Source organism: Myxocyprinus asiaticus, chromosome 31 (genome assembly GCF_019703515.2).
Source record: "Myxocyprinus asiaticus isolate MX2 ecotype Aquarium Trade chromosome 31, UBuf_Myxa_2, whole genome shotgun sequence".
In the NCBI taxonomy this organism is placed as follows: domain Eukaryota; kingdom Metazoa; phylum Chordata; class Actinopteri; order Cypriniformes; family Catostomidae; genus Myxocyprinus; species Myxocyprinus asiaticus.
The window spans coordinates 5,934,276-5,950,978 of NC_059374.1; the positions used below are offsets into that span (position 1 = coordinate 5,934,276).

Consider the following 16,703-nt stretch of genomic DNA (forward strand, 5'->3'; position numbering starts at 1 on the left):
AGAGAGAGAGAGAGAGAGAGAGAGAGAGAGAGAGAGAGAGAGAGAGAGAGAGAGAGAGAGAGAGAGAGAGAGAGAGAGAGAGAGAGAGAGAGAGAGAGAGAGAGAGAGAGAGAGAGAGAGAGAGAGAGGTTATTCTCTAATGTTCTGAGGCAGAGAGGGTGAGCAGCACACGAACCAATGCGATTAAAGCACCACGCAGAAGGAAGATGCGCTTGCTTGCAGCCTGCTGGACGGCGAGAGGTGCTGAACAAGATGGTCTGACTCTGGGATCTCACCTTTATTCCTGCCGCTTCAGCTTCTCCGGACTTTTTTCCCATTCCCATTTCTGATTCAACATTTATAATTTACTCTCCCCTATTTAGTTATTTTTCTTCCCTCTTTTTTGAAAATAGCTTTGGTCCCCCCTTGGTTTAAATGACACACTTGAAAGGTACCGTTGATTTTGCTTTGAAAGTTTTCCTTCTCCTTCGCATCAGCACCTGCTCTGATGAAAGACGTGCCTGACTCAGCATCGCACCTGCATCTAGCATCCCCCCTGAAGCACAGCAGCATCCGGAGAGCATCCGAGCTTTAACCAAGACAATCACACCAAAAACAGCCGCACATCCTTCATGCGCAACGACCGGGCGCAGAAGCGCACAGATAATACGCACGGTGGAGATATTCTCAAGTCATTGGCACACAAAAGCCGGACTGGGTTTTGTTTTCACCTTACCGTTGGCATACGGAGTCGGGGATCAGGAAAAAAGCAGTGGGCAAAGTGTGCGGAGTGAAACGAGGAAAATCTAGCTTGGGGATTGAACGGAGCGGGGCATGTGGATATTGGCATTTCTCTTTCTCCAGAGCATTCTGAATGGTTAGTCTTAATTTTTTCACACTGATTTCAAACTTATTTTACCCTTTATTAGGGCATTCAAATAGAGCTGTCCAGCAAATAGGGCTGTATGCTAATTAATTTCAACATTTAAATGGGTGGTCACCTATGCTAGGAGAGTCCCCCCCCCCCCTCCCCCCCCCCAATAATTTATAACACCACCTTATTAGTCACATTATTGCCTTTATGATGCCAACTATAAGCACTACATACTGCAAAAGCTCAATATAATGATCTTTGTGTACACACACGGGCTTCCAGCAGGTATTGCACAGGTTTCGTGTCGTTTGTTTTACGCATGACGAGATGTTAATGAATGTGACCTCTTGTTTATCACTTTGAGTGTTTTGGAAGCAGCTCATCCATGCATTTTCCATTTCCAATTTTGCATTTACAAATGAAAAGGTCTTATTTAATTTAATTATATATATATATATATATATATATATATATATATATATATATATATATATATATATATATTATTTTTTTTGTTTTGTTTTGTTTTGTTTTTTTGCATTTGGTATATGTTAAAGTGACTGACGTATTTTCCGTATTTGACGTATGACCCTCCTCCATCTGTTTAACTGTTTTATATCAACTAGCCTAATTTAATTTAACTGTGGACAGCAAGATGTTTTTTTCTTTTAATTGGCAAAGACTGTTAATTTAAGAAAAAGAGATTTTAAATACATCTATGGACAGTGTTTAATTGATTAATCATATATGCATAATAATTTGCTGGCATGCAAATTACGTTTTGGCTATTTATACATTTCAGCTATGCACGTTAAATTAAGTTATTTCTTTCAGTAATTTTTGAGAGAGACCCCTGTTGTGCACTTGAGCCTCACAGTGGGTGGATGGTAGAGAAAAAAATTATATTTATTTTGTATAATTTAATCACTTTGAAATGTTAACTGATGAAATATTTTAACTGATAAAAAATAAATAAACAAATAAAAAACCACCAGACCTTTTTAATTACACAATATGTTATATGGTTTACTTAGAGTCTTTAAAGACAGATTATGTGTAAGTAGCTTCTAAATCATACTTTCTGAAATATATTTCTTATATATTTCACATACCAATTAATGAGTCACATAAAAAGACTAGAAAAAGGGTATACAAGACAAATGCAGGGCATAACTAAAAAAAAAAAAATACTACACAACGCCTTAATAGCTGTGTGTGTGTGTGTGAATGTGTGCGTGTGGGACTGCGCCTGCGTGGATGCTTGTGTGTGCAGTGAGAAATTTAAAGCCTTCTTTATGTTTTATTTTAGGTCGATTGTGTATTAAGCATAATTCTTTGTATCTTTCCTATCTTTTTTATCATAGTGTATATTTGCAACAATGTAAAATGGTGTGATTCAACGGTTGTGAAGAAATGGTCAGTAGGTAAAAACATGGAAGGGTGTGTATGGAAGGAGGGAACCATGGAGGTAGAAAAACAGAATGAAGGGAGACTGATCGCCATGAAAAATTGCAGACAGACAGACAAACAGGCGAGCATTATTGAGGGAATGTGACTACATGATGCAAAAGAAGCTAGGAAAAAAACATTATTTGAGGATTTGAAGCAAAATGACATTTGGGCAAATGCTAGCATGGAGTCCTGAATGTGAAGATTTGAATGGCAGTCATGTTGAGGCGGTGAGGATGTTATGAAAGCTTTCCCTCAGAAAACAACAGAAAATAATCCCCCTCTTCAGAGGAGGGAGACAAATATACCCCTGCTCTTGCTGTTTGAGCACCAAACATTGAGCTCTCCGAGGCATCTCTAACTTGGGGCGAATATGAAATAAAATATATTGAGATGTATTTTGTAATAACTTTGAATTGAAATTGCGCCACCCTGCCTCAGCTGAAACTCATAAAAGAACACTAAGATCTCATCAGTCACCATCGCCCAGCACAGCACACTGTGAAATGAGACACAAGCTTTTCTGCTCTTTCTGGGTGTGCTGTGGCTTTTGCTTTGCCATATTCGTATACACATACTGTATGTGCAATGTGTTTATTTGTTAATTGGGAAAAAGTTAAGCATATACAGTGTAAGTGGAATTTTTCCATGCCATTTTGTATGTTAAAAACCTTCCTATTCTAAGCAGCCCCTTTCCTTCTCTTAAAGCAACTGCATTCTAGAAAATTCGAGCTCTCTAGAAGGTTTATCACATGCTGCTTGATCTGTCACTATGGAAACCTCTATTATGAGAGCCATTGTTGCGTGTTTGATCAAATAAGGCGCGTGAATACATGACCCCTGACGTATAACGAAAGGGCACAGATTGAATTGTTATCTACCTGATTTGAGTGCCGTTTGTTAGTATTTTATTGTGTGTTACAGTGTGTGTGTGTGTCCACCATTTTCAATAAGTTGAGATTAAAAATTCTTTATTGCCTACCAAGGCTTAATTTTCCTGAACCTAATTTGAGATATGCAGTTTAATTATCTTTGTCTAACACATATTGTTTTTTTTTTGTTGTTTTTTTTTCTGTAATTATAATAAAGAAAACTGTTGCATGTGGAGTTGACCTAAAATTTCAAGCAGTTTCAAAAATGGCTTGCCTTGTGACATGCTATATTAAAAATGTTAAACATTTTGTTCCCCCAAATTTTTCTATAATTATTATATATGCAGTTTTTAGATGTAGAGAGAGACTACATGGAACATATTTAGGCTTCTTTAAAATTGCTTACCGGGACAATTTTAACCTAAAATCCTAATGTTGAATTTTAAAGACATGTTATAGGTCAACTATGTTGCTCATTACAGCCATGTTGTGAAAAGAAATACATTTAGTATAGTACTGTTTACATTTTATTTCAGCTGTTCAGCTCAAGGTGATCAGGATGAGGCACGTAACTGCCTGAGATCTGTGGCTCGAACATTTTAATCTGCCACTTGTTGTCCACAAAAACACATGCAATCACATGCAGGCACAACGGATTATAATCTCAGCCGTCTAAATCCCGTATTAAAACATGCTGCTGTTATAAGAGATTATGGAACAGCTCTCACAGTAACTGGTCTTATATGAAGCAATCAAAATGATATCATCCGCAATAATTACTTTATTGCACATTTAACTGGGATTTCTTGAAGAGACTAAGGAGAAACACGAAGAATGATTGACTAAATTTGGCTATGAGGAGCTGTGTTTGGTGGTAGTAAATCTGTTGGGGGCAATTAAGGCAGTGTGCTGATTAGAGGCCCATCTGTTCAAGTTTGTTAGATACTCCGGTAAGACCTGTGTACTGGACTCCTCTATTACCTATTTAAAGAGCCCCCCCACCCCCCACCCCATTCCTCAAGTGCAAATCCAACCGTTAAAATACACTGTACTATTTATTTATTTTATGCTCTTTTACTTCAGTTCTGTAGTAATTTCTAATACAAATAGATGTTTTTGCTTGACGTCTGAGGAAAAACAATATCAAGTCATGGACATTTTAAACATGTCAAACCTCCCACTGATTTTAATTTCACTGGCTATCTTACAACACTGGCTATCTTATGGATACAACACACTCTCGCAGTGAAATCGTAAGGATTCGTACGACTTTTCTAAATTTGGCTAATCCGTATGATATCGTACGACTACAGCCAATGACGTCGCTGAACATCGTTTCCATCTAATACGCGACAATTACTTGCTTCTGTCACACACAACAGCATCCTATCATTTTTACACACTCTACTGATCGGTTATGTTTAGATAAGGGGTTTGGGTAAGGGCATGTAACAAGATCCTGAGGTTCAGGGAATGAGGAAGCAGGAGACAGAGATTCCAACACAGGAATGTCTTTTTATTCAACACAAAACTCGTTTGCTTCAAAGCGCAACGGTACAGCTTCACACGCACACAACTCAAGGTGCTTCAACATAAATGAATACGGCAGTGGCCAACATGCATGTAGCTTCTCAGCTGGGCTCTCTCTCTCCACTGCCGCTGTCTCCTCTCCATAAAAGCCCCCATCACTCCTCACAGAAACACAAGACAGGTGTTAAGCACAGGTGGAAATCATTCACCACTCATCTCCTATGCTTCACTCTCCACAGCATGGGGGTTGGCCACGCCTCCGCCCCCACAGGGCATAATATTAATAAGCATGTCCTTGACACCTCGCTTTCGGAACTCACGCTTACTTCCGCATTACACATCCAGGCATTTGCAGGTCATGAAATCATAAGAATTCATATGAATTAAATCAAACGAAATAGCCAACTCATAAAATATGTATGTATATTCATGAGATCAGGTTGCTGGATAATATTAGATTACAATTCTTTTTTTTTTTTAAAACAAATAGAGTGTACCCAATTTATAAAATTGGACTGTAAACCATGTTCACTTACTCATTGAAATTCCATCACAACAATCAATAAAATAGCTTTGTTCTATTAAAATGGACTGTATTGCTGTAAATATTTTGTGGAAGGAATGTCAGATTTGTGTCGCTGTGAAATGCTGTTATAGTCAGTTAGTGGAGGACCATATTTAAAGGTCATTTTGAGAACATGGTGGTATGGCATCCCTAACACATTATGATGACTATTTACTACATTTCATTCATTATGTATGAATTGTAGTTTACTGTACTGTATCTCCAACATGATTTATTATTTCATTAATTGTAATTCTTGCTGATATAGCTGAAGACAGCTACAATTTATTATTTTCAAATACAAGCACATTTATGGAGACCATCTACTGTAGGTTGTTTTAAAGACAATTCTTTAAAGTTATTTGGTTATTATGTAGGCTGCAAAATGCAGTTTTCTTTGACAATCACAAATCACTGTCCAGTGTTCGGTGTAATCTAATTACAAATGAATTAGTTAACACATGCATTGTATTGAACATTACACTGTTTCTTCATTTTAATAATTTTTAAATACATGTATTTATTTTATTACTTTTAATTCTCATTTCTTGTTCTTAATTGGTTTAAAACTTGATTTGTATGTATCTTGTATTTTCGTTATGTAAAGCACTTTGAATTACCATTGTGTATGTAATGTGCTATATATATAAACTTGCCTTGCCTTGCCTAATTGTACATTTTAGTTATCAGATTACAGTTACTGACTTTCAGTTAAGTTAATTACTTTGAAGTACATTACTTGGGTTACAAATTTCTAAAACAGTATTATTTATGCCTAATTTAAAACATGAATTATGTTAAACAGTATGTACGTCTGCTTGTATTTGTGCAACAGAAGAAAGGCCTACGCCCCTAATAAGTCATTATAGTCAAAAACGTGAGCTGCTGAATTTATGACTTGTGTGTGACAAAGAACAAGTAGGAAATATAGACTTTATTTTGAATTTATTGAGCAAGAAACAAAAAACCTGTCTGTGAAGTGTTTTAGAAAGTAACGTAAATAAAGTAATAAATTATATTATTACTTTTTGACAAAGTCATCAGTAATCTAATTATAATTGTATATAAGTTATTAGTAATTTGTAGTTGCGATTACTTTTTTGAAAAACTTACCCAACACTGAAAAATTATATTAATTTCATATTCAATGCATATCTCTCGTTTGTCTTGACCAAAACTTATTTTAGATGCTTTGCCTGCATGCAGACAGTACACTCTCAGAGAACTCTCTCAAAGTTCGAATTTGTAACAAATGTAAAGTTGTATTTTTTAAAGTGTAAAGATTAAGTGAAGTAATTTTTTCAATGCTAAAATGTTTGTAAACCAGCTTAATATTTAGAGACAAGTATAAGAAAGCCATTTGAAAGTTGATTTCCATGAACACTGTAAATACTGTTTGTTTGAGCATCCCAACCAGCCAGAAATAGCAACACTGACTCAAAAACTGCATGAGTTTGGGGCGGGACTATCTTTTTGTCAGACCAATGGCAGATGGGATGAGCGTTCAGAAAACCTGTTTAAAATACAGACAAATCTGTATGTCATCAATGCCTTTTGAAAAATATCATCATATGACTTTTATCGGTAGTATGCATATACTGTATGTCTGCTCTCCCCTCACTGTGCTGTCTTGTTATTTTAAAAATGAAACACAGGGAGAGGTATGTAGGCTAAGATATATCTGACCTAGGTAGGAGAGTGACAGGGTGACAAATGACCATAGCTTGCTTTTTCAGCATTGTGATATATTTTTAAACATGGCATAGACTGTAAGAAGTAAGACCAAATCGGTGGCTGGTATTTTTAGCTGGCGCCTTTCAGAGCACTGTCACTTTTATTAGGTATTTGCGGGCAATGTGTGTGTACATGTGTATTTGATACTGTGGAAGGACGTGCAAATGTTCATGAGCCACAATGTTCTTGCATGTTGTGATTCACACCAATATCATTCATGTATTAACTGTATTTACTGATGTAAATGCACCTGTAGAATCTTTACCACTGCAATCTTTTAATTACTGAAAATATGCCACCAACCATATGTTTGAGATCTTTTAGGTCATAAATTCACAACCAGGATCAAAATGGTTTCAAATATGTATCCACGTAGAAGTCATAGTTTCTGCTAAAATACCAAGATACTTCAGTGATTGTTGCTCCTGTAATGTGTGTGTAATAAATTAAGAGAGATCCAGGTTTTTTTTTTTTGTTTTTTTTAATGACAGTTGGTGGCTAATATCAATTTACCACAATTTTATTGAAACCTGTGTAGGTTTTGACTTTGATTTTGCATGCTAGTTTCAAACACCTAGTTTAAAACCAGCTTAGAGATTTTTTTTATTTTTTTTGTATTCTGTCCTCCAATCTAAAATTCCAGTACAATTTGCTATAGCTGGTGGGTAAACACACACACACACACACACACACACACACACACACACACACATGTTGGTGCGGCTATACTTATTAGGACTCTCCATAGACATAATAATTTTTGTACTGTACGAAATATAAATTCTATCCCCTAACCCTACCCCTAAACCTAACCCTCACAAAAAACATTTTTACATTTTCAAAAAATACATAGTTTAGTATGTTTTTTTTTTTTTAAGCTATTTGAATTATGGGGACACTAGAAATGTCATCATAAACCACATTTATTACATAATATCCTTGTAATTACCAGTTTGTAACCTAAAACAAAATTTCCTAGTAAACCACCCAAACCCGCCCACACACACACACACACACACACACACACACACATATGAACAGAATCACATATGAATATAATTCATGTTTAAAATTTGACATAATACTATTTTAGAAATGTGTAACCCAAGTAATGTCATTAACTTAATTGAAAGTCAGTAACTGTTATCTGATTATTTGAATATTAAATTTGAATATCCAAATTTAAATATTTGAATTTAAAATGTAATGTATTACACTACTTTTTGACTAAAAAGTTAATTTGATTACAGTAACTAATTACTTTGTAATCAGATTACACCCAACACTGCCCAGGGCAAGGGTATTTGTTTTTTTACTGTGGCAAGTTGTCACATTAATTTTCTTTTTAATATATTTATACTTACTGTTTAAATTCTGCATATAAACAGATGTTTAATGGCAGGTTAGTGACAACATGCCCTGCTATTGGGGCAATGTCAATGTGTGTTCAGTGAACTGTATGTTTTTTTTGTTTGTTTGTTTTTGTTTTTTCTGTATGGACAAAAAGAGTTAAAACATTCAATAGCTTTTTCGAATAAAAAAAAATAAAAATACTTTCAAAAATAACCCTTAGAAATATTCACAGCAGTATAAACTGTGACAACAAGCCCCTTTCTCCCCTACTGACTATCTGTTGTTGCTTTTTTTTATTTAATTTTTTTTTTTACTTAGATCATGTTATCATAGAAACATTTTTTTTCCCATTTCATCAACTGCTTGAAAACATTCACAATAATTTAGTGCACCTTTCAGCGTGATTTCCATTTTAAATGATTGCATTTGAACACTCTGTACTTCATTTCATTACAGCTGTCTGGGCTCCAGACGCATGAAGATGTTGCATTTTGATGTGTGTTTTAGCAGTTAAATGTCTCATTAGAGCGCCAGTTGCCTGAGGTTTATTATGTGGTGCTCTCTCCTCTCTATCAGCTGTTCCCCAGAAGTGATTATGCTAATTGCTGTTTGATCAGATGATTAAATTATAATTTGATTAATCCAGGGTACTAAATGCTCTGAATATATTTGGGTTGGCTGGCTGGCTGGTTGTGTAGAGCAGCGGTCCTGTCACCTTGCTAGCACACACACACACAAAAAAAAAGGTGGTGTGACAACCTGAAATGGAAAGAGAAGTGAGGGAAGGGTGTAAAAAGACTCCTAAAGAAATGGAGGCACCTCGTTGTCTTTCACAAAAAAAAAAAAAAAAGAAAAGAAAAAAGAAAAGATTGAATTTTTTAATACACTGTGTAACAATTTTTTTTATTTTTTTTTTATGGGTAGTAAGTGTTATTTCCTAATTGCTTATGCTTCAAAAGTATAGACAATGGCTATTATTCCCCACAAACTTTGCTTTTGTGACCAGGACAGTGATATTTTGAAATGTACCTATTTCCAATGAGGAACAAAAATTGTGTTACATAGTGATATTGATGGAGCAACATCATTTGTGTGAAAATAAATAATGATGGAAGGTTGTTTTTATTGTTTTATTTTTATTTATTTTTTTAAAGGTAGCGAGGGGGCCTTTTACGCCACATTTGGGATATAGTGGGATATATAGGAATATAGCGTAGATATAGGGGTAATAGGCATTCACATTATACATTTCATAACATCATAAACAAGTATTCTATAAACAAATTAATCTCCATTCTGATTGGATCAGTCAGTGTGAGACCACTTCGAACATTCTTTATAACAAATCTGTTCTTTTTATAGGGGGCCTTTAACACATGTAACAAGGGGTATTTTTACTCCAAACACTATTCTATCACTTTTCGGACAGTTATTGATTTTGATTTATTCACCTTGAAAAATAAATAAATAAATAAATAAAAAATACATATTTTTTCTCAAAATAAATGTGATAATTTCAGGGATTCTCATTAGCTACATAAAACTGCAAGATTTAAAAAGTTATTAAATGTTAGATAAAAATTACCACCATTACAAGGATACAGATAGCAAATGAAGCAACCATAAACAGTGGTTTAGATGTAGTGAGGAATGAGTGGACTACCAGATAACTTAAGGCCTGCTCACACCAAATTAATGTTGAATTTGCGAGATGAACTTCTGATGAAAGGTCTATTCACACTGAGACTGTAATGAACGAACTGAAAATCTATTTTTACCCCTGTACAGTAGGCGGTGTTGGATTTTATAACACAAGGCATAGTGATATAAATACAAGTGAAATAAGGTACATAAAGAATAACAGGTAAAGAACATATGATGCATAATATAAAAAAATAATATAAAAGAAAACACTAGCTCACAGTCATTTCTGTATTTAATTATTGCATATTTGTATTGAATTCAGGGTTTCTTGTGCGATGTTAGAAAAGAACACCATTACAGGAATACTTTGTTATATTATCCTTACTATAAAAATAGCAGCAAGGTTCAGCAATTAGTTTTTCTACACTCGTAGTAAAATATAGCATGTAAGTCTTTTTATGGGATATTTCACTACAAGCTTAGTCCAAACAAATTGCCGAGCCTTGCTACTATTTTTTAATGCCAGGAAAATATAACAGGCACAGTGATATACATATTAAATAATGAACATTAAGACAAAACACCAGATGTAATATAAAATCTGATGTATCAGTACACTACTGTAATGTCTAGATGTGTTTTTGTTCATGTTTTGTGTTCATGTCTTTTATTTTAAAGTTTAGTTCCTGTTCCTGTTCAGGTCATGTGGTTTCATGTCATGTTATTTCCTGTTTCTATGCCATGTTTGTTCCTGTTTCCTTGGTCATGAGATTTCATGTTACCCTCCATGTTCATGTGTCTTGTTTTCATTGGTTTGTTGTCTTGTTACTTTGTTATCAGTTCTGTCTTGTCATTGGTTATCATTGTCATGTTTCTCCCTTGTCCATGTATTTAAGCCTCATGTTTGCCATTATCCATTGTCAGGTATTGTGAATGTAACTTTGTTGGATTGGTCAAGTCAAGTCAAGTCATGTTCATGTTTTTGTATTTTGTTCACGTTGGGAGTTGCGAGTTTATGAGTTATGAATATTTATGGCACATGCACATATATTATATGCAGACCCTTAAAAACATAGACTGGGTTTACGTTTGCAGTACAAAAGGTTCATGAACTGAAACTTTCAGGGGTGTATCAGCTACACGTCCAATGTAGGTGTTTGCCAGTTGATTAGCCCCACCAACATGCTGGATTGAGCAGCTTTAGCGACTCTGGAAATGTGACAAAATGCTTGTACCTCATTGGTCAATCAGTTTTCTTCAGATTGTCAGAGGACGATTTGTGGGACCCGGTGTGAATAGGCCATATGAATCCATTGTTCCAATTCAAAAGCTCATTTGGAACAAACATTCTCACTGAAAAAACTGACCTTGTGTGAATAGCCCTTTACACTGACAGAAGCTATCAGTAATTCCGGTTAGTCTGTGTCAGAATCCTGCCATCTCTGTCTAGTCTTGTCTTACTCTTTAGTGGCAGGATCCTGACACTCCTGTTATGTTATATTATGTTATGTTATGTTATTTGACTACTGCTGTTTTGTATATCGTGTTCTTTGCCCTGCTTGTTTCTGTCCTTGTCGTTCCCTGGCCCCACCCCCTTTTTTCCCTCACTATCTGTTCATTTGCCACACCTGCCCTCCTCGTTTGCCTCTGGATTTCTCCCTATTTTTATTCCCCTTGGGTACTTTGTTCTGTGTTGGATTATTCCTTGTGGTTTCCTCCTGTTTCAGTGTGTTTTTCTGTCATCTTGGTTAGTTCTTGTTTTTCAAGTGTTATTTTGTCAGTATATATTTTGCTTTTCGTTTTTTACCCTTTCATTGGTTATTTTGTTTTTGCCACATTTTTGCCTGGGGCTTTTGTATTTAGCGTTTTTTTCCAAAATAAAGCAATTTTTTGAGTTTGAAACTGTCCACATTTGGGTTCTCCAGCAGCAAAACCTAACAGAAGCCTATTTGGGGTTTATGCCCAGGCGCTTCTTGATGCTATTAAGACCAGCCTTATTCATCTTTTCCTTGCCAGACTGGTTGAGCCCTTTGACTTGGAGGTGTTTGGGAACTAGACTGTTGGACTTATTAGGAGGTGGTTGAAAAAATATGCCAACACAGGGAAATGGAGCTCCTAATCGGAGATTGGGACCCCATCTTCGACGATCCCACCTCCCAGCCCCTGTCTGCCTCCTAGTCAATGCTCAGACCAGTCGCTGCTTTCCGAGCATGCCTGCCCTTATAAGCTGTCAGTCTGGAAGAAACAGGAGGAATACTAGGAAATGCACTTCCACCGACTTCACTGCAGTTCTCCTGGAGCTGCCGGCGCCAGCCTCTGCTGTAGCCCCCCAGAGAAACCCTCCCTCTTCGCTGCAGCCCCCCTGGAGGTGCTTGCCCTCTCAGCTGCAGCCGCCCTTGGAGGTTCCTCTTTCTTGGAGACCCCTCTTCCTGACCCCATCCCCTTTTCCCAGGTGTCCCCAACTTTTCTCCAGATCTGGAGCCACCTAATCTCTCCCCCTCCTCAGTGCAACTCCCCTGGCTTTCCCCACCCATCCTCCCTTGGTGTCAAGCTCTACCAGCACCCCCGTGGTCTCAAGCTCTGCCTGTGCCCCATGGTCTGCTAAACTGGATGATCCCTTGACAACATGGGGAGATGGAGCTCCAAATCAGAGATTGGGACACCATCTTCGATGATCCCACCTCCCAGTCCCTGTCTGCCTCCTAGTCAATGCCCAACCCTGTCACTGCTTCCTCAGACATGCCTGCCCTTGTGATTTGTCCATCCAGAAGAAACAGGAGGAGGAAATGCACCTCCACTGACTTTACTGCAGCTCTCCTGGAGGTGCCTGCTTTCGTAGCAGCTCACCTGAAGGTGCCTTCCCACTCAGCTGCAGCCACCCTGGAGGTGCCGGCCCTCTCCACTGCAGCCATCCTGGCAGCACCCACCCACTCAGCTCCAGGCACCCTGGAGGCACCTGAACCTCTCAGCTGCAGCCGCTCTGGAGGCACCGGCCCTTTCAGCTGCAGCCACCCTTGAAGATGCCCGCATCTCTGCTGCAGCCCCCCTGGAGGCACCTGACGACTCAGCTGCAGCCACCCTGGAGGCACTGACCCTCACCACTGCAGTCTCCCTTACCATTGTGGAGCCACCTAATCTTGCCCATTCCTCAGAGCAACTCTCATGGCTTCTCCCACCCACACTCCACTGGCTTCCCCCACCCATCCTCCTTTGGTGTCCAGCTCAAGCGCCACCCCCATGGTCTGCTCTGCCCTTCCTGGTTGGTCCTGCCTAAATCCCCATGGCCTGTCTTGTCTGAACTCCCCTGCTCTGTCCCACTAACTATCACCTGGATTGTTCTGCCCACTTTGCCTAGGTCTGTGTCCTGCTTTCTGCTCCACCGGCGCCCCCCTGGTCCATCCCTTTGAAATCCTCCTGGTCTGTTCCGCTGGCCCCGCCCTGGACTGTTCCTTCAGCCCTGCCCCGGACTGTTCTGCTGGCCATGCCTTGGACTTTCCTGCCAACCCCTGTAATTTCTGTTTTGTTTTTGTAATGTTGGGACACCAGTTGGTGTTTCACCTGGGTTCCCAGGTGGAGTCCTAAAGTACCCCCAAAACTGCACACTTTGGATGTCTCCCTTATATAACACACCTCATTCAACTCATCAGCTCAGTAGGAGAGCCCCCATGAGTATAACTGGGTATGTCAAATAAGAGAGATGTCCAAAATGTGCAGTGTTGGGGGTACTCCAGGAACAAAGTTGGGAACCACTACCTTAGAGAGGGGGTAGTGTCAGGATCCTGCCATCTCTGTCTAGTCGTGTCTAACTCTTTAGTGGCAGGATCCTGACACACCTGTTATATTATGTTATTTGACTTCTGTTGTGTTGTCTATTGTGTTTTCTCCCCTGCTTGTTTCTGTCCTTGTCATTCCCTGGCCCCACCCCTTGTTTCCCTTATTATCTGCTTATTTTCTACACTTGCTCTCCTTGTTTGCCTCCTGATTTCTCCCAATTTATATATCCCCTTGTGATCATTGTCCTTTGTTGGATCATTCCATGTGGTGTCCTCCTGTCTGAGCATGTTTTCCCATCGTCCTGGTTAGTTCTTGTTTTCTCAGTTATTTTGTTTGCCCTGGCCTTTTGTATTTTTATTTTTTTAAAGAACTTTTTTGAGTTTTAATCAGTCTGCATTAGGGTTGACATTTTGACATTTTGTCCCTGGAAACCAGTTTCATCATGTTGATGGTGTAATATAGGTAAATATTGCAGTCAACATGAAGCGGCTTTACAACCCATTTTTTTTCTGTAATTTGACATATTCCTAAAAGAAACAGTATATTTAAAAAACAAAATGGAGGGCAGGACTTTTATGCATCCGGAAATGATTAGATAATGAAAAGTGCTCACTACGTATATGACAGATAGTTGGAGGAGGTGTATTCATGACATCAACCAAAAATAACATTTGTTTCAGAGGCGTAGCAAGTTATTACATTTAAAAAAAACTTGTTATCTTGCTATGCACATATATTACACCAGTCACATCCAGTGTTGGGCAAGTTACAAAAAAAGAAGTAATCCACTACCGGTTGCTTATCTAAAATTGCAATCGGATTACATTACTGATTACTCCATGGGAAAAGTCTTTAGCTTTCTAGTTGCTTTCTAAAACCCATCAAGCCTGCCAAAAAAATAAATAAATATACAAATATGACACTCATAGTTCTTTCTGTACTTTATATCGACTGAAAACAATAACAATTACAGTAACATGACATAAAAAAGATCCAATGCATTTCTAAAAATATAAAATCCCGTTGCGGTGGGGACAATTCATTTTCTTTTGATTACATCCTCAGCTAGCTCTAAGGCCACTGTTATATTGCCAATAACACTTCTGTATAGACTTTTGGATTTGCTTTTGGTTGCTAGCCATTTATCTACATCATTACCTGACACCAAGTTAAGCATGTGGGAAGCACAGCTCAGGTGAGGGGGAAGAGTAAACTGTCCATCTGAATCGGAGGAGAGAGCCTGTCATCATCAGAATCCCATTCTGTATTTTCAGCAGGTTTATACTTTCTGAAGGCTTTTAGTAAATTTGATCCATTGTCTGTGAGTGTCGCTGTGACTTTACCTGACAGTCCAAATGCTTGAATGCACCTGCTTTATGTTGCTTTCAATCACATCATATGTGTGACGTCCCTTAATTCTTTTATAGGCTATGGCAACTTTTCACAGCTAAAAATCACAGGGTTAATCCAATGGGCTGTTATCCAAAATAATCTATTATTATGAATAGTCCAAATGTTTGCAGTTTTAGAGACATACTCTAAACACTCAAATGTCTTTTTAAGTTCAGACTCCATGTCAACATAACATTTTTCCAAATACCTTGCAAATGCCTTTCGGTCTGGTAGAGGCATGCATCTTTTTGTCACTGGTTTCTTTGTAACTATGTCTCCAAATGAGTGGTTCTCAACTGGTTTTGCTTCGAGAACCAAATTTTACATTTGACATCAAGGGGCGACCCACCATACTAAAAAACATAACCTGTATTTAATGTAGCCTGGGATGCATTTTCTTTTATCGTGCATAATTTTGTTAATGGTTTTCAAGTATAAGGGCATATATCAAGTGACACTGTTTTTGATGTTAATGTCAACAACAAAAATAAGTGGTCTTTCCCCCTTTTAAGTTGATGAGCCAATTAAATTTATTATGTAGTTTATTTCCGAATATCAGCATAATTCAAACAAAACATATATTACACAGCAGGATACCTGTCCATAATTTGTCCTTAAGTCTTGAAGGTCCAGACTTTAAAGCCCTTTTTGAATTTGCCCTTATATTTACAGTGCAATGCAATATTAAGCACAGGTAAGAACATAGACAGCTCCTCTTTACTGTGATTAGGTCAATGTTCCTCTTTACTATGATTAGGTCAATATTACTAGTCTTTCAAATAATAATAATAATAATAATAATAACCATAATAAATTATAATATTTGTAAAAAAAAAAAAAAAAAAAAAAAAAATAGTAGCCGGAACACATTTAAAAACTTTTACTACAGTTGCCACTGTTCTAATAAAAATGAGGTCTAATAGATACCTAATAGATTATTTAATATGAAGCTATAACATTTTTGTAAAAATACCACAGTTACTGTTACTGCTGTAAAATCATGTAACAGTTCTGTAAGGGTGATGATGTGCAAATAAAAAAAGCAAAACTTTATTTTGGCGCATAGCACAGTTTCTTCACAATATGACAGTTTTAAAGATTTGTTTTTATTTTTTTACAATATGTTTTATGTTTTGAAGAATATGTGATATAATTTGAAAGAAAGCATATCAACTGAACTTTTAAGAAGCATCAGCATTTTTTATGATAGAACTTGGCAGCCCGGAATTTCACTTGGCCGTGAAAAATTTCCAATGGGGGAATTATGACATGTTCTTTCCATGCCATCCATGACCCAGTCCGAACAGACCTGTGACCCACTTTCTTCATCTGCTCTGGAGTTACTTTTCCTCCCTATCCTGAGCAAAAATCCAGTTAGGTGAGGTTAGACCATTTTCTTCTTGTGTGTGGGAATCCTCCTTTGCAATAATTTTTGCCATAGAATGTTTTCTGTTTAAGTGCTTTGACAAATTGCTGCTCGAGTTAAGAGTGGTAGAAAGTTCTTTGAAAATTAGATACAGTTTGCATTTAACAGTAC

General features: G+C 37.5%; 1 protein-coding gene across 2 annotated transcripts in view; it reads left to right on the plus strand.

The window, feature by feature from the left end:
- Positions 1-792: 792 nt before the first annotated feature.
- Positions 793-16,703, plus strand: part of LOC127422249 (cell adhesion molecule DSCAM-like) — a 228,166-nt gene continuing 212,255 nt past the window's right edge. For both annotated transcript variants that reach the window (XM_051665620.1, XM_051665621.1), the window contains exon 1: positions 793-856. In XM_051665620.1, the coding sequence (XP_051521580.1) occupies positions 814-856 (43 nt within the window). In that variant the 5' untranslated portion in view covers positions 793-813. The remainder of the gene's footprint in view (positions 857-16,703) is intronic.